Source organism: Clupea harengus, chromosome 1, assembly GCF_900700415.2.
Source record: "Clupea harengus chromosome 1, Ch_v2.0.2, whole genome shotgun sequence".
In the NCBI taxonomy this organism is placed as follows: domain Eukaryota; kingdom Metazoa; phylum Chordata; class Actinopteri; order Clupeiformes; family Clupeidae; genus Clupea; species Clupea harengus.
Window position 1 is genome coordinate 26974980 of NC_045152.1, and position 19313 is coordinate 26994292.

General features: G+C 41.1%; 1 protein-coding gene across 1 annotated transcript; it reads left to right on the forward strand.

Annotated features, from left to right (window-relative positions):
• The first annotated feature begins 1924 nt into the window (after positions 1-1924).
• Positions 1925-19304, forward strand: gpd1a (glycerol-3-phosphate dehydrogenase 1a). The gene is made up of 8 exons (XM_012826509.3): positions 1925-2075; positions 2835-3012; positions 3125-3265; positions 3629-3767; positions 3980-4092; positions 4492-4728; positions 8771-8877; positions 18526-19304. Exons 1-8 carry the CDS (start codon positions 2038-2040, stop codon positions 18620-18622), a joined length of 1050 nt encoding a protein of 349 aa, XP_012681963.2. The 5' UTR covers positions 1925-2037; the 3' UTR covers positions 18623-19304.
• The last annotated feature ends 9 nt before the right edge of the window (positions 19305-19313 follow it).

The following is a 19313-nucleotide window of genomic DNA, read 5'->3' on the forward strand; positions in this document are numbered from 1 at the left end:
TGCGGGAATCAACATGATACTGACATATTTTCATATCTGTACCTAGCCCAAGATGACCTTCTGTTATGAGACTGACTGACAATGGCCAGTTAATCAAAGATAACTTGCTTCAGATATTCTCAATAACTGTACAGAGTGAGACTTTTCATTACTAGTGGCCTAACCTCTTTATTGTAATCTCCACTCAAACAATTGAGTGCTTCAGACAATGATCTCTGCATTTTAGAGTGGATGATGCCGATTCAGATGGAAGTAGTCCATCCACATACTCAACACTTTTGACTTAAGGCTTGTTACCATTATGTGTATATGGCGATAATGCTTCATGAATCTACAGCTGCATTTTAATGGGGATAATCTCTATAAAGATAAAATGCTGTTAGCACAGACATGTGAAAGAAGCAGTTCCAAATGGATTCTGAGACATATTCTTACCAGGTTTATTCAGATGTCAATGACTTTACCTCTTAGAGCCACATAGCAGGGGCGTAACCAAAGGGGGTGCGGCAGGTGCGGCTGCACCTGTGGGTCTTGGGGGCCCGTAGCCGGGGGTTTTTCGTGCCCAAGAGAAATATCTGCGCTGGGGGAGGGGGCGTGGCGGCGGCGGTTAGGGACATACCCTGACAATTTCACAGTTTAAAGTGTTGTAGGCTGAATATCTGCGCAGGGGGCGTGGCGGCGGTTACAAACATGGGGTACGGGACTGTAAAATGTTTGGGAACCACTGACTAGGGCCCGTCATAATAGCCTGCACCTGGGCCCGTCGTAACTACGTTACGCCACTGCACGAGACAGCTGCTGAGCCTGTTTTATTTTCACCAAAAACATTGCCACTCCAGCTTTGGAGAGAAAAGTCAAAGGCCAGTGGTGGATAGTAGCTAAGTACATTCACTGAAGTACTGCACTTAATTACAATTCTGAGGAACTTGTACTTTACTTCAGTATTTCCATTTTATGCTACTTTATACTTCCATTCCACCACATTTCAGGGGGGAATCTTGTGCTCTCTACTCCACTACATTTATTTGACAGCTTTAGTAACTGATTACTTTTAGGATGAAGATTTTACACAATGAATAATATAACAAGCTTTTAAAATGCAACACATTGTTAAAGATTAAATCAGTGATTTCCAACCTTTTTGGCTTCTGACGTCTTACAAAAAGCAGTCTGGGTCACATTTCAGATGTTTAAGTTGTTAACAGCTCCAAAAACAAAAAATATTTATGTATCAGAATTTAGTTTTTTTTTTCTCCGATTGATCTGGTCAGTCTCAATAATCTAATGATGTCATATATAATAATACAGTAGTCAGAAGGACCAAAGCAGTACTTTTACTTTAATACTTTCATATCCATCCCAACAGGGTGGAATCAATCATAGGGACCAGCTTAGGACACAATGATGTGTACAGTCTAGGGCTATAACTTTTTAAAGGAATTTCTCATTACACTTTTGAGCCTATGGCTATGAACTCTTTATGCTTCATGCCACACGATTTCTGCGGCATACAATAATGTAACATACCTGAGTCAAATCCTTTCCTGACTGTCAATTGGTTTTTGAATGACTGTAGTCTGCTCTGTGCTGCTGTTCAAGAATAAGGCTATTATTTGCACGGGGGTAAGGGGTATTGAGCATGGCCAATGAACATGCCAAGAGCGATCAAAGTTCAGCACAGTAGGCTACAAATAGTTATTTATGTAGGGCGTAGTCTTTCTTTTATGAACTCTTCGCCTGTATGTAAATAAGCCTAAATGCGGCATGAATTTAGGCTAAATGTGCGAAGAAATGTCGTTTATTTTAGTTACAGTTCTGTTTCTCACTACAATTTTCTTTTTCACCTTCGACCCACTGACAAATAGCGGAACGCAAAATCGTGGGCGGAGTTTAGGTTCCCCCTCTTGTTGACCAATGATCTGGAGGGGCGGGATTGTAGCATAATAGGCCAAGCAGCCGCTTGTGGGTGACTGAAATTTACAGCTTGAATCGAGGATACCCCGCAGTGCTGCAAGTCGCGTGATTGAAACTGAAGCAATGGCTAAGAAAGTTTGCATTGTTGGCTCTGGAAACTGGTAAGGCTTGACAAAAGTGATTCGTTTGTATCCACTGTGAGCCCCGCTGTTGACTCCAGGGACCAGCGCACTTGTGTTCACATTACGTTTTAGTATGACTGATGACACTTATCCGTAATGAAGCTGTCTGTAAATGGACCAATGACTAGATTAACAGTGTTTTGTAAGGAAGATTCAAGGTACTTTTTCTAAAATACATTCGCTATTTTTTCCCCCTGAGCAGCACGCATGTGCATTCGTTTGACATTCAACAGGTGAACACTTTTTAGGATATTTGTCTTGAACCAGGTGTGCTCTTGTAGTCTTAATTTAACGTAGTACTGCTAACGTTAATGTCACGTTGATCAGTACTGTGCTTAACTTTTATGAATTCTTTGATGCCTGTCAGAAATGACACGTGTGAATTTCAAACGTGTTAATGTAGACCTCTAACATTCGCGTGACAGTTCTCTGAAATAAAACGCTGTTTTCCAGGTAAATGGCATACCCAACCATGTTAATGTCTGTACAGTGTTTATTAGTGTGAGTGAATTAATGTTTGAAATAAGAGTATCACAGTACACTTAAAGCACCCTGCCACAATTGTTTTCTCCAAGTAGAATAACTTGACAGAATATTATTATCAGGTGAACACATTTGTCTTTTTTTTTAGTTTATCTGTGAGTGTGTCATGTCAGTCACATGAATTTGGTAGGGGGCCGTCAGCATCTCCTGTCAGCTCGCTGACACTGTGTTCTTGACTTCCCCTTCTCTCATCAGGGGCTCTGCCATTGCCAAAATTATTGGAGCAAATGCTGCACAGAACCCAAAGTTTGACAATGTCGTCAACATGTGGGTTTTCGAGGAGATGGTGGATGGACGCAAGCTCACAGAGATCATTAACATAGATCACGAGAACGTGAAGTACCTGCCTGGGCGAAAACTTCCAGATAATGTGGTGAGGGAGAGTCTGCATTGCATCCATACAGCATTTACAGCCCTGCAGTCTGGTTTTAAAGTGCAAGGTCCATACGCTCAGATATGTTTCTTGACTCCCCCCTGTGTGTCAGTTGGCAGTGCCAGACCTGGCGGAGGCTGCCAATGGAGCCGACATCTTGGTGTTCGTTATTCCTCATCAGTTCATTGGGAGAGTGTGTGACACCATTAAGGGGAAGATAAAAAAGGATGCTCTTGGACTCTCACTGATAAAGGTGATCTGCTCTCTCTCTCTCTCTCTCTCTCTGTAAATACACTGACACCACACCTTCTATGTCACACATCCATAGTTGCCACACAGTGTCTTGATTGAGTTTTTCCCACAGTAGTCAATTATTGGTCTCTGTTTTACAGTTTCTACTTGCTTCTGTCTTGATAACTTTTCTTATATAAACTGCATTCTTATATGGGACAGTTTTGTCCTGTGTATGTCCTTTTGGATGATGGTTCAAGGCACAAAGCTCTGGCACATTTAACCTGATTAAAAACAAGAAGTGTTTCTCCTTTGGCTGCCTTAAGCCAGCTGGATACCGTGGTGCAGTGTGGGTGTTGGTTAAAGAGTCCGTGTTCTCCTGCAGGGAGTGGATGAGGGCCCTGATGGCCTGAAGCTGATTTCCGACGTCATCCAGGAGAAGCTGGGCATCACCGTCAGTGTTCTGATGGGGGCCAATATTGCCAATGAGGTAGCAGATGAGAAATTCTGCGAGACAACCATTGGTAAGACCAGCACATTGTACTTTCGTGTGTGTGTGTGTGTGTGTGTGTGTGTGTGTGTGTGTGTGTGTGTGTGTGTGTGTGTGTGTGTGTGTGTGTGTGTGTGTGTGTGTGTGGACTTTGTGACCTGTCTATAGACTCTGACTGTAGACTAGTTCATTCGATTTTCTATCAATTTAATTTGTGTAAATGTATCTCTCAAATGGCTCTCCCAGGTAGTAAGAACAAAACGGATGGTGCTTTACTGAAAGAGCTCATGCAGACGAAGAATTTCCGCATCACAGTAGTGGAGGAGTCTGATGTGGTGGAAATCTGTGGAGCACTCAAGGTAAACTGCAGCCTGTCTGTCAGCTTTCATATCTGCCCTTAGTGGTCACACAAGACTAATGTAGTACTGAGTACTGTTCTGATTTATTTGTTCATCAAAGCCAGAGGAAGTGGAATGGTAATTACACTGAATCATTTTGTTATCGTAGAGTGTTTGGAAGAAGGGATTAAAGATTTCTTGGGAACAGATTATACGTTTTTTCTGGTCCAAGAGAAATATTTCTAATATGGTTGATGTAGCCTACTCTAAATTCTTGTTATATTACGCTTGAATGGTTTTGTTGAGGCTACTCCTGACGTGAGGAATGTTCCCAGAGTCCTGGAATTTAGTTGAAGTAACGTAGACTGATGCCTCTGGTTTTGTCATAGAATTCATGATGAATACACGCTACTTTTTTAGAACATAGTAGCAGTGGGTGCGGGCTTTTGCGACGGGCTGGGATTCGGTGACAACACCAAAGCGGCGGTGATCAGGCTCGGCCTCATGGAGATGATCGCCTTCACTCGCCTCTTCTGCACCGCTGGACCCGTCTCCCCTGCAACCTTCTTGGAGAGCTGCGGCGTCGCCGACCTCATCACCACCTGTTACGGCGGACGCAACCGCAAAGTTTCTGAGGCCTTCGCCAAGACTGGGAAGGTAAGAAATGGGATGCTTCTCCGTTTTTTGCTCATTTCAAATTTCACAACACTAAATTGGCCTTTGTGTGAAACACATCATTTCAGCTGGATGGTGGTAGGACATGACTTGATAACAATGATTTTCAATGATTCGGCAGATGGTTCATAAGTCCCTTAAATTTTAGACGAGTGGTTTGGTTCCATTTTAGACCCTGTCTGGTCTCAACACTCTTTCATAGTGTATTCCTACAAAAAGACTGATGTTGCAGTGAATATAAGTAGGCCAGTTATCCCCAAATTCAGTTGGGATAGGCAGGTGTGTGAATAGTACAGGCAGACCCTCACTGAAGGTCATAAAGCAATCTGCAGATTAGTAAGTGGCGCTACTGGAATTTACGCCTTGTACTTGGGTCAATTTATTCTCAAAACAATGGATTAGCAAAGAAATTTGTTATTTATGACGTGTGGTGTCTCTGAGCCTCAATAAGATAATGGGAAACTGGACATTGCCCAGATAATTAAGGGGTTTAAAATCCTGAGGAGCCTGTATGTAACCCAGTCATCTTAAAATAGTATGTCCTCAGTTTACCACTGCATATCTCAACAAAGGTCAATGTGTAACAAAAGCTGGGTGTTATTTTCATTAGACCTCTATAGACACAATAACTGGAGACCAGAACTGAATTGTCTTTTTAAAAGACAAGACTTGCAATCTGGTAGAGGTGCTAAAGCCCGAATTATAGATCTGCGTCGGTGTCCGTCCGTTTTACGGATGGGCGGGGAAACCGATTCGGACGGATTCGGACGTTCTGTTTTTGATTTATACTTCTCCGACGGCTGTGGGTGTTGAAAACAATTCACCGCCAGAACAGTAGGTGGTGCAGCGGTTTTTTGGTCACAGACGAGCTACTACGCGACCTCTTTGAGTGATAGAATTCATCGATTGTTTATCTCCCTCCTCCCAGCCGTCACCAAGAGCAACAGGTGTAGTCACATGGGTCTTTGAGACACACTACATTACAATGGATAGTCTGTCTAACGCTATATATTCACTTGAAAAGGCAAACTTATCTTCATCATGGTAGGTACTATTTGTGTGAAAAATAGTAGCAATCTATAACAAAATGATATGCTTATCTTACATACACTATAGAAACTATTAAAAACGATTCAATGAAATGAATACTATCTCATTTTCTTTGGTATTTTTTGTCATATTCAGATTTGTAATGATGATTGCTGGGTAATATGTATGCTGTTGTCCAATGTCAAGTCTCTATTTGATCATGTGACGAGACGATATGATAGTTTAGGCGCAACATCTGAACGTCAAGACCAACAAGCTGACTGGGCAAATAAATATCTGTGACAACGTGATTACAGGAGGCAAACTGGTATCAGGGAAGAAGTTAAAAATAAACTGTCATCTGGAGAGTTTAAAAGAATACAAAACGAGGGGGAATCTACTGTATGGAGATATTTCTGCTTAGTAGTCAAGGCATTGAACATTCCATATTTAAATATCTTAATAAGTAGTCAAGTAAACGTGTTTGCTTCACATGCTTCTCCCCTGTACAAAAGCGTCGGCTAAATGACTAAATGTAAATGGATTAAACCTCGATTGTTGGACTATGTAGATCGTTTTATAACGAACTTTGTGCACTTAAAGTTTAAAAAAAAAGAAACTGTCATCTGGAGAGTTTAAAACGACACTCGAGGGGAAATTTACTGTAGGCCTATGGAGATATTTCTGTCGGATGGCATCATATTCTATGCGGATTCTAATGAGGCTGTTTGATATGTCCAATGTAAGAAGTGTGAAGCTTTAATGAAATATGATTGATGCCATCCTCTTTCTCCACAACATGGCTTAAACATCGATGGTTGGACTATGTAGATACTTTTATAAGGAATGTGTCCGTGTACTTACATTTTTCAAGAAAAAAGAGTCTTCAATGGTAAGACTTGTTTTATTCGCGCCTCTTCTGGTGTAGCATAGAACGTGAGTTTTATTTAGGCATATCAGATGCATAGCGTGTGTAATGTGTAGGCCATTTCATTCCGTTCTTGCAATGTGAATAATTCATTTCAATATGCTTATATCCCTTTTGTGCGCGCTTGTGCGTTTAACGGGGCTTGTTTGTGTGAGCCAGTGCATTTATCATTCATCTGTTGATGCTCGAGTTTAATAAAGGCAGGCTATTCTTAAGAAACGTATGTAAATGTGTCAGTAGTATGAACAGTTGAGACATTGACTCATTGGGGTTCGGACTAAATATTTTACTTGCTGTCGGGCTGGGGTAGGGCTGGGACAAGTCAGCGCGATAAGGCATTGAACATTCCATATTTAACCTGCCGGCATAGTCGCCCCATAATGCCGTGCGGCGGGCACATACTTTTCTCTATGTGATGCAGCGCCCAACGATGTTGTTTAACAATGTTCCTTACTGTTCTAATTGCATGTCGTTGTTCTGTGTTGGGACGGAGTTTATAGAGGTGTGTGACGGTAGCACAGTCTGTTCGTGATAACTTGTAGCAGGGCATAAAGCCCGTGCCATTTTGACATTGTATTGTGTTTAGTGTTTAATTAAAAGCCATAACAAATATTCCACACTTCCGTGATTTGTTACAATATCTTAATAAGTAGTGAAGTCAACGTGGATTCTATGAATTAAATTCATTTATTGACACATCTTTTCAGGACGGCCACAGCGCTTCAAAACGACGTGTTTATAAGTTACATTATTCAAAGATGGAAGATAAAAGGCGAGATAATCGCCAGGTGTAATAAGCCTACTTTCTCATTATGTGTGTGTGTTAGGGTTTGTAATGCAATGGTGTTGGCTGCAAGTTAACTCCACTTCACATTAATGTTAGCTTTTGTATATGAGCATTCATTTCAACTGTTCCATCATCTGAAATATCACGGTGTCGAAAAACAAACCTTTGATCTAAACAGAATATTCAGTATGGAATGGGAATATTTCAGAGCAGTAGGGCTATCTTTTATCGCGTTTGACAAATATGCTCCGATTGCTGTGATGTCTCCTGTGAGAATGGGATAGTATTCTCTCCTATGAATTTGCGGTCATTTGAGCGTCCTTATAAGTGTTTCAGAAATATCTTCAGACCTCTTCTGTTATGTTTGTTCATAATCAACTAGAAGAAGCTTGTGAGACGGTCTACAGGCTATTCATAAAAAACATACGTAAATGTGTCATTAGTATGAACAGTTGAAACATTGACTATGTCTGGTTGGATTCCGACAATATATTTGAATGGCTGTCTGGCTCGGGCACTACTCTGTCGGACGCAGGCCGGGCTCGGACAGAAATATTAGGCTGATCCACACTCTATAACAGAATAGGAACAGATAGGGAATGAAACAGGAAATGTGAGATTCCGGAAATGATGTCGTTAGGAAATGATTTCGTTAGCGGACCAATCACAGCCAAGGGGGTATCCGTCGCTATCCGTTCGTATCCGAAAAAGTTACAAAAATCGAGAGGTGCACGTCGGTGTCCGTCCAGCTCTCCGAAGGGCTCGGATGGGCTCGGATGGGCGTTCCACCACGGGGAAGGGTGTTGCCAAGGCGTGGCTATGTGTCCGTCTCCGTCCAAATGGATAACTATAAATCTAGCATAAGGAAGCAAATGTATCTGTGATGACCTTTCAACGGTTTGTCTTGATTTTCTGTCATCCCCAGTTATTTGTTTTACTTGATAAGATTAAAAAATCCCTTGTGATCACAAAAGAAGTTGTGTGGGTACAACCTGTGCTGTATCTGTAAGCATTATACTGATTGGGTTATCTAAGGAGACAGTAGAACAATCCTATGACAAAAGACGCCCACAGGGTGTTGCAAGATAACATCTTGCAAGTTATACTCTAACTAGTCACTATTACATTCTCAACATTTCAAACCTGTGGGTGAATGACCTTAATGTCCCAGTTGAGAGAAATGGTACCTCAAGCTTATTTCACCTTCTTTTTGTCAATCTGTGTGCTTCTTTATATATTTGCTATATGTCTGTTGCCCTCTGACCTCTCCCTGCTTCCAGTCTTTAGAGGAGCTGGAGAAGGAGATGCTGAACGGCCAGAAGCTTCAGGGTCCAGCCACAGCAGCAGAGGTCCATCACATCCTCAAACTCAAAGACCTGCTGGACAAGTGAGGATCATTAATATTACATTATCAACGGATTGGATTAGAATGCACCCACACACACACACACACATACATGCATGCATGCATGAACACGCACACATATATGCACTAGGGATGGGCATAATTAATCGACGATCGATTAATTGATCATTAAGAATTTCCTCGATGAAATTATTTATTATTCTATGAGATTATTGTGGCCGAGATTAATGCAATAAAATATTTGAACGCAACTTTGTTTACTTCCGGTGCGCGTTGACCCATGGCACGAAACCGCCGCGTGTCTGCAGTCAGTTAGATGGAAGAGACCGAGACGGTAGTTGAAGATGGAGAGAGCTGAGGGATTGTTGGGCGGAAAGTTTCTGTTTAAGAGGCAAAATGACAGAACAATCGACAAAACTAAAGTTGTATGTAGCATTTGTCAAGCTGAATGTAGCTATCACAGAAGCAGCTCGTCTTTAAGTTATCACCCTAATGCAAAGCACCCGACAGAAAGCAGTCCCAGGTTAGATGGTCGCCAACCCACACTCCACGACTTCTCTAGGAAATGAACTAGACCAGTCCGTGAAAAGGTTACCAACGCTGTAGCAGTTTAGGTTGCCGGTGACTGTCGGCCCATCAACATAGTTGAAGACGGTGGGCTGACTGAGGTGATTCGAATTGCTTCAGGGGACAATTCTTACGATTTACCGTCGAGGGGCACCATTGTGTCTCGCATACATTCCTTGTATGACGGTGAGAGCACGAAAAAAATACAATTAAACAACAGTGTCTAAAATACACGCTGTCTGAAGTGATTACTCGTTAATTTATAAGATTTAGTCTTTAGAAGAAAACAAACTTTTAATCACGATGAATCTAGATGAATGAATTTCAAAATGTGAGATTAATTAGTTAGAGAGAAAAAAAAAGTTGTGTTTATGAGCACCAGCTTCTAGCTGTCGGCTCCGCTGCTTAAGAGTACAGCAGCACATATTTTCAAGTGTAACCATTGAACAGATCCCGTTTAACTGCCACAAGAGTTGTCCATCTTGTAAGTTTAACTGCCACAAGAGTTGTTCATCTTGTAATAAAGATCTCAATGAGGAAACACGCTGTTTTTTTTCTATTTTCACTGCATTTTAATATAGCCTATAAATAGTGAATTTTAATATAAAAATATTAATGATTAATCGAAAATCGATCGTTAATTCTCCCGACGATCGAATTAAGACAATTTAATCGAATGCCCATCCCTAATATGCACACACACATCAGGCACACAATGTATCAGAACTTGGGTTGTGTAACAGGGATCTTGTGGACTAGGAATGGGTGACACCAAACTTTTAAAACTCGATATGATACTGATATGTTTCTCACATTTCTTTAATAATCTCAGGAGGTATATTTTGGCACGTTTACTTAACTTTTAAATTGGTGTTCAAGAAAAGTAACATGTTAACATTTTTAGCTTGAAGCTGATTTAGCCTCTGACTAATTGTCTCTCCTGCCTCCTGTTGGAACAGAGGTTGCAATGCTTTCCAAGGTATCTTTTTGGCCACTTTGCTGAGCACTGGAAATGTGCTCTGATTTATTTATTTATTTATTTTCCCCCACCAAAGCAAAGGGTCACCACTCTTTGGGATCACTTTTTCTTCCATGTATCTTGGCATTTTAGTATATGCGTTTGTGTTTACTGTGCGATTCCCTTGAATAGCCATCACAACTCCTGCCATAATCCTCCCTTGGATGTTGAACGAGCTGTATCATTAATTTCCAGTGCAGAGGGTGAAACTTGCGGCACTGACAAGGCTGTTGCCATAGAGACGGTTGATTCAGTAACAGAGGGTTCACTCGTTGTTGCCTGTCCATCTCAACTGCCCAGGGCTTACATCTCACTTATGAGCCATGATTGTAGGTTTTCCACATTTCCAGTATCACAGAAGATGTCCAAAAAGGTTCTGGCTGCAAGAGTGTAGGTGCGCTCAATGTTTTGAAAGTGTCGTTTGCATTGCGTGAAGTGAGTCCTTCTCAACAAGTTTAGGGTGTGGGAAAAACAAAGAATGTGTTTCCAGTCGGTTTTCTGCCCAGCTGAGACCATATTAGCTCCATTGTCTGTAATAACAGCGTGGACGTGCTGGGAATGCCCCAGTCATCAGATATTTTTGTGAGGAGTTCAGATATATTGTCTGCTGTACAGCTACACGGACTGTCTCGAGTGCAAGCCTGCATCTTCCAATTTGGTCAAGAAAATGTCCTGACAGACAAATAAGCATCTGTTCACGAGTCCAAGTTCCGAATTGTATTTATTTTTTCCGAAAGCTATGCAGAGGATTGTGCAGGAGCTGACTGCGCTGGCAGGAAATAAGCAGGATCTGCACAATCCTCTTCTGCTTACATAGCTTTCGGAAAAAATAAATACAAAGGATGTAGACCAATAAGGATTACCTGGCCAGGACTACGCACAGCACAACACAGCTTCGAAAGAGATGGCCCTCTGATCTTGTCTAAGATCCAGTTAATTTGTTCCTATCTGCATGGCTGGCTGAGAGTTTCAGGGCATGATCCAACAGACCATATTGAGTATTTGCCCCCTCCACCCAAGGGGTAGTGGTGAGTCATTCTGGCTCGTGCACTATTGTTACAACAAGCGACAGAGCCATCAGCTCCCGTGAAGCCACAGCTGCCAGTTTTGAGCCTGATCAAAATCATGAAGAGCAAAATTTAGTTATCAACTTTAGGCTTGAGAGAAATTGATATTGATTACTGATGTCCAAATTAGATTTTAGTGCCATGGCTATCGCAAGCATGTAGGTGCAGCACGAAATGTAGTATTAAATTGCCAGATACCTTCTGTTGCCCCACATATCACTGGTCACTTATCACCACACTGCTTGCAGATGGAGTCTTTCGGTGTGGTTTTGACTTCCTCATATAGCTTGGGAGTTTGACTAGACATCAGGGATTTCCTACCAGGGATTTTGTATTGGGGATCAGCCACCTTCATGAAATGATGGAAATCTGCATTCTCAACCATTTGAAACAGGTTGTAAGTCCATTATGATAATTTTGGCTAGGCTCTCTGAGATGTCTCTAGCTCTTTGAGAATCATCTGAAAAACATTTAGGTTTACCAGTACAAAAGGGAAGCTGAATTCTAATTGTCATAATACAGATATTTTTATTCTGAGTACAATCTCATTTTAAATGTTCTTTTGAGGGTAGTGATGTTTAGGAATTTGGAGTAGACAGACATGGCAAGAAACATAACCTCTGCCACTTCCTTGGCACTAATACCGGTGCTACCTCTACCTGAATATTCTTTGCCACCTTGAAAACTCCCCGAAGAGGAGGGACAGGGCGCTGTTGAGCGATGAGGAGATAAAATTACATTTAAAACAAAACCTATGCAATTTTGAAACGAACGTTTTCCGGATTTTGTATCTTAAACACTCCTAGTACCTGCTGTTTAGTAAAAAGGCCGAAGCAAAGAGGACATTCCAAGGCTGAGTCGAACGACGAAGGAGGCCCGATTGAAGCACAGAACCAGAGTGGAAAGGGTAACCCGGAGGCGAGCGTGCAGCGTGCAGAGTACAGACAACCAAGCGGTATTGGCCGCTATAGCATCACTGCAAGCGGAATTGTCCCAAGGCAAGTCAGACATTTGTGACAAAATTGATGAAAAGATTGCTGACGCGAGTACAACTTTGAGAGGCCGCTCAGAAAACGACTAGACACCCAAAATGAAACTTTGGAAAGTTTAGGTGAGTCAGCTAATGTTACCTCGGACACAGTTGTGGAACTCGAAGCTAGGGTAAAGCAACTACAAAGCCAAGTTGAACAACTTTCAGCAAAATGTTTGGACTTGGAGGGACAGTCTAAACGACAGAATCTGAGAATTGCTGGAGTTAAAGAGGGGGAGGAAAATGGTCAGAAAACCAGGGATTTCGTGGCGCAGCTGCTTATAAACGTTTTAAAGCTGGACGAAAAACCAGTGATCGACCGAGCACACAGAGCCCTGCGCGAGCGCCCCAGTGGCAATGGGCCACCTCGATATCTGATTTTAAGGGTGCACTACTGCCATGCTCTGGAGGACATATTGCAGAAGGTTATGAAGACCAAACGCCTCATTTATCAAGGACAGCAAATTCAAGTTTTCAGAGACTTTCCATCTGCAGTAGTTAAACGCTGAGCTGCCTTAACTCCGGGCCAGGAATTTGCTGCGAGACCAGCCTGGAGTCAAATTCGGACTCTTATACCCAACAAAGCTGAGAGTGACGCACAACAGGAATGAGACCACATTCACAGACCCCGAGGAGGCCCGTCTATATGCTGAACGCCACTTTGGCCAGGGCCACAACTGAGACACACACTTCAAAGCATGGCTCATTCATTTATGAGAGACTATAGGTAAATGACAACTAAACCGGGGATATTGTGGTGGACAAGTAAGCCTACACAATAGACCCAGGCACACATTCATAATCACACTTAAGGTAACAATTTGACTTCGATAGAATGGTGACTGAATTTGAGAGTTTACGGAATCTAACAGTTCTTCTTTATTTCCCTTTTTGGATTACTAAAGGCCAGAGTTTTTGTTTTCAAAGTATAAGCCTTGGAGTTGTATGTTTATTTCAATAGGATCTGCTAAAACTTTGGAGTTTACATATCCTTCCAATTTACTTGAAGATGCATAATCTTTATTTTGAGACCAAACAGGTTTTGTTACAAGTTTTATAACTGTAGAGCTACTAGCTACAGTAGGATCAAGAGTTCAACCACTGTTGGTTGCTAGAGTTGGAGTTCATTATCGGTTTAGAGAGATTAGAATTGCTTAAACTATCAATGTTATTTTCTTTTTTGTGTGTAAGTGTATTTGTGGTGGGAGGGGAATGGGAAAGGTTGGGAGGGTGGATGCAGTGTCATTTAGCTTGTGGTTACATATACCCAATGGAGAGAGGAGAAAGTCTTAAGGACAGATGCCTGTAATCAGCACAACAAAACACTTAAAGAGAAGAGGAGGGATGATGTAACATTTTGTTCATGGAATGTAAATGGTATTAACGAACCAGTCAAAAGAGGCAAAGTGCTTGCACACCTTAATTCACTACAAGTTGACATTATTTTCCTACAAGAAATGCACCTGAAGAACAACCCACATGTTAGGCTCAGGTGTAGGTGGATACAACATATATACCACTCAAACTTTTCAGTAAAGGCTAGAGGCGCAGCCATTTTGATTCATAGGGGAGTTCCTTTTAAGCACCTATCTACAATAGTAGACAGGGATGGGAGATATGTCATGGTTGTGGGGGAAATCCATTCTACACCAATAACCCTACTGAATGTATACGGACCAATCAACGATGACCCTGAATTTTTTTAGAAAGGTTTTAAATCTGATACCAGATATTTCTAGCACTAATCTAATAATTGGTGGTGATTTTTACTTAGTATTGGACACTTATTTGGATAGGTCTTCTACACAGAGGGTGGAACCTTCCAAGGCATGCAACCTTTTGAAATCCTATATTGAAAACATGAATGTCTCTGACGTACGGCGGATTTCTAATGCTACTGGTAGAGAGTATTCCTTTCATTCCAAAGTACATAATGTCTATACTAGAATTGACTTTTTCTTAGTTGATGGCAAACTATTACCACTTTCCTATAATGCAAAATATCACAATATTATTATTTCTGACCACACAGTCCAGTATCATTTTCACTAAAGCTTGGTGAAAATGTGCCTATCCAGAGAAGCTGGAGATTTAACCCCCAGCTTACCACAGATGCAAAGTTCTGTGATTATCTAGAATCAAACATTAAGATATATTTTGAAACCAATGATAAAAATGATACCTCTCCTACACTACTATGGGAAGCTTGTAAGGCTTATTTGAGAGGGTGCATTATTTCTTTCCAATCTTCTCTCAAGAAGCGTAACAAAGCATTACAGCTAGAACTTGAGAAAGAAATCCATCAGTTAGACATGGAGAATGCCCAGCAACCCTCTTCAGAAAAGCATACAAAGATCTCAACTCTTAAATACAAACTTAACTAAATATTATCAGATAGAATTTGCAGAGCCTTTATCTTCACAAAACAAAGATATTTTGAATTCGGAGACAAACCACATAAATTATTAGCAAGACAACTGCGGAAACTTGAAAATGACAGGACTATCCACAAAATTAAGTCAGGTAATATCCTTACCTCCCCCAAAGATATTAATGACAGATTTACGCAGTTCTATGAAACATTGTATACATCTGAATCAAATTCTCTACCTGAAACAATGCAATTATTTTTTGACGAATGTGAACTCCCATCACTAAGTCAAACGGACCGCGATGCCTTGGAGGCAGACATTACATGTGAGGAATTACTAGCAACCATTGGGTCAATGAAAAATGGTAAAAGCCCAGGCTCGGATGGGTTCAGCATTGAGATATACAAGAAGTTTGGAGGATTCATGGCTCCCTACCTATGCAAACTATACACCCAGTCATATGATGATGGCGTATTGCCTCAGACGCTGACTGAAGCCACCATCATTCTTCTCCCAAAAAAAGGGAAAGACTTAGAAGAGGTGGGCTCATATAGGCCAATATCATTGTTAAATACAGATAAAAAAAATGCTGGCCAAGACAATGGCCAGAAGACTTAATGCCTTTATGGGTACGCTGGTACACCCTGACCAAACTGGGTTTATCCCAAATAGAAACTCCTTCCACAACTTTAGACGTCTTCTAAATATCATGCATTCTCCCAGACTTCCCAAAAAATACCTGCCAGGATACTCACTACCGAACTCTTTCTACTCCTTTTCAGCTTGGCAGGGGTACTAGGCAGGGATGCCCACTTACCCCATTACTGTTTGCACTAGCCATAGAGCCACTTGCTGAAACCATTCGATCACATCCTGAAATCCATGGCTATAACACAGTGTATACCAAGAATCCAATATCATTGTACGCAGATGACATCAGTACTGAAAATGTTTCATTTATTTGGTACTTTTTCTGGGTACAAGATTAACTGTACTAAAAGCGAGCTACTACCAGTACAATTTGAGGATCAAGACTGGCTCAAACAACTTTCCTTTCATATAATATCGGACAACTTAACCTATCTGGGGATAGTAATTACCAAGAGTTATAATGCTCTTTATAAGGCTAACTTCCCTGTGCTGTTAAACAAGCTAGAGCACAATATTCAATTCTCTCTGTTGGGTAGAGTGAATGCTATTAAGATGATCTTCCTCCCCCAGCTACTTTATCTTTTTCAAAACTTGCCTATATACCTTACAAAATCTTTTTTTAGGAAACTGGACTCTATTATTCTTCCCTTTATATGGAATTACAAGTCTCATTGAATAAAAAAGGACCATCTTTGCAAACATAAAACCAATGGGGGGCTGGCACTGCCTAATTTTATTTTATACTATTGGGCCACCGGAATACGCTCTATTGCACACTGGTTGGATGACACCCTATCACCCTTTGATGGGCTAGAGATGGAACGGGAGGATTGCCTACCATTCTCTATTAGAGCAGTTATGCTATCACCTGTACCAGTCAGAAGAACCTGTTTTAAACATAATCCTATCATTTATTAGGATATGGAAACAACTAAGAAAACATTTTAAACTTAATGCAGTGTCTTTATTGCTTCCTATAGCAGCAAACCCCACCTTCACTCCCTCTGTTCTGGATGGGACCTTTAATACATGGAAGCAAATAGGGATTTGTAATGTTGGCAACCTGTACATAGAAGGGACCTTTGCTTCTTTCCAACAACTCCAAGAGAAATATAACTTGCCTAAGAATCAGTTCTTCAGATACCTTCAGATTAGAGACTATGTCAAAACACATCTTCCTAACTTTGAGAAGGCAGAGGCAGACAAGTTTAGAGAGTTTTATTAAACTGTTTGCTAACTCTCGTTACATAATTTCACAACTGTATGACACACTACAAAGCATGTGCCTTCCCAAAATGGACAAAATAAAAGAGGAGTGGGAGAAGAGTTTGGAGTACATCCGTGACTGTTCCATTAATGCCCGACACTGTTTAATACAATTTAAAATCCTGCACAGGCTACACTATTCCAAGACAAAATTGCATAACATTTTTCCAGAAGTCTCACCTTTGTGTGATAAGGTAGCCTTCATGGACTCACATTTATCACATAGTTATGCTCTTTGCACCAAACTTCAGAATTATTGGGGTGAAATATTTCGTTCTTTCTGTGATCTTGGAGGTTCAGATAGAGCCAGACCCTATTTTAATAATTTGGGGAATATCTGAAGAGCTAAGGAAACTAAATGTAGCACAACAGCGTCTTCTGGCATATGGTGTTATAGCTGCAAAAACACTGATCTAACGGTGCAAACCCATGACAGCGACGCGATACGCTTCCATCACTTTGAGTGGGCATGTTGTAACGTGTGGAAATAGCATTTTCAAACTGTCAGAGACGACACCAAACATTCTGATTGGCCGCTGCGGGAAAAATCGCTCCTCATTTGCATAGGATTCAACATTTTTCAACTTTTATCGGTCGCGTCGCCCAAAATGTGGTCTACATCACAATGGATTGGCTCCCGTTGAAATGCATGGGATTAGAATATCGCGTCGCTCGTAACGGTGTCATGGGTTTCCACCGTTACTTCTCTGGAAAAAGAAAGAGGTGCCCTGTTTTGGGTGGGTTTTTGTTTTTTATTTATTTTTTTGTTTGTTTACATTTGTCTTCTGTGTTGTTTTTGTTTGTGAAATGAAAAGGAAACATGTGGCTGTCAATTGCCAATTCCACTGCTGTATGACGTGTTTCCCAATAAACATATTTGAAACGAGAAAAAAAAAAAATAATAAAAACTCTGTCAGACAGAGAGTGGTTCAAGAAACTTGGTATTATGGGCACCTTTTTGTGTGCAGTTTCCTTAACTTCCAGGTTGTGTTGTTTTTAATAGTTTGAAGAGGTTTCTTGTGTTCTTGTCACAAATAGAGCATATTGCTGTGTTTGTATATATAGTTGAAAAGTAGCACCACACCACACCATACTAGGTTTCCTTTCTGCCACTCTCTCACAAGTTTCACGTGGAAGCGTGCACCTGTGCACCCCTGCTGAAAGAACAGCTGAACAGCAGCATATGCTGGTAGATGGTGTTAGCTGGTCTTGGCTGTTCTGACCAGCGCAACTATAAAAATTACTGCAAAAATATACCTTAAACTGGTTAAACTAGCTGGTCAGAAATCTTAACCAGCTTAAGCTGCTCAAGCTGTTTTTTTCCCCAGCAGGGGCAAAGGTTTCCACAGTCACGTGATACAGGCCAGCTAAATATGTCAGGGCTGTTTTGGCACAAACATAACACAAAAATACTGAAAACGTTTAGATGCGATGCTGCCACCCACGTTTTGTATTTATATATCGTTTGTCTTTATATACCAAATAGTATAAATGAGTAGCTTGTGAATATCAAAGTATTAATCCCGTAGGATTGATTCACCCACCCCTATTGTGGACCCAAAATAAGTCAGCAGTGTAAAATACTGGACTAGCCAGTATAGCCCAAATGGTGGGAGGAAGGGTGTTTTTATTTTTTTGTCTGCACTTTTTAATCACTGTCCTTTAATCACTGTCCTTGTATTTTGTCTCTTTGTCCAGGTTCCCTCTCTTCACTGCAGTCTATGAGATATGTTACCAGGGCCGTCCAGTCTCAGAATTCATTGACTGTCTACAAAACCACCCAGAGCACATGTGAGCAAGGTCTTCAGGAGGCCTTGACTGCCTACGTTCTGTCTCTCTGTGTGTGTGTGTGTGTGTGTGTGTGTGTCTGTTTGTCTTTGATAATATGACCATGGTAAAAAAGTGTCGTCCAGATTCACTCTCAGAACCATCAGAGTAACTTCAGTCTAACACATTTCTGATTTTCCTCACTTACACACACACATACATATAATTAATATACACAAACACACATACATATAAATAATATACATACACACAAACATACATATAAATAATATACACACACATTCTCCTGGAACATGAGTGGCTAAATTATTTTATTTCATCTTCAGATGGGTCTGTTGGGATAATGGTAAACAATTTGTGTGGAAAGCTGGAAGAGGTGTATGTGTAATGTGTGTGTGTGAGTGCAAGAATGAGAGACTGGGTACTCCAGGCTCCTGCCCCTGAGCTGACAGTGAACATCGACTGGTCTCCTGTGATCACTAGGCAGCTATGAGAGGGATGTCAGCCTCCAGTGATGCATCTCATCTCTGTCTAAACGCACAAGTTTCACTGGTAGTACTGGAACGGCCTTAAATCTCATGCCTGACTCAATCATCAGTATTAACACAAGCCAAAACAAGAGAAGTCAATGTATCACCACCATTGTGCCTTTGACCTTGAACATTAAAGTCCTCATGGATTTTATACCATCTTGTTGT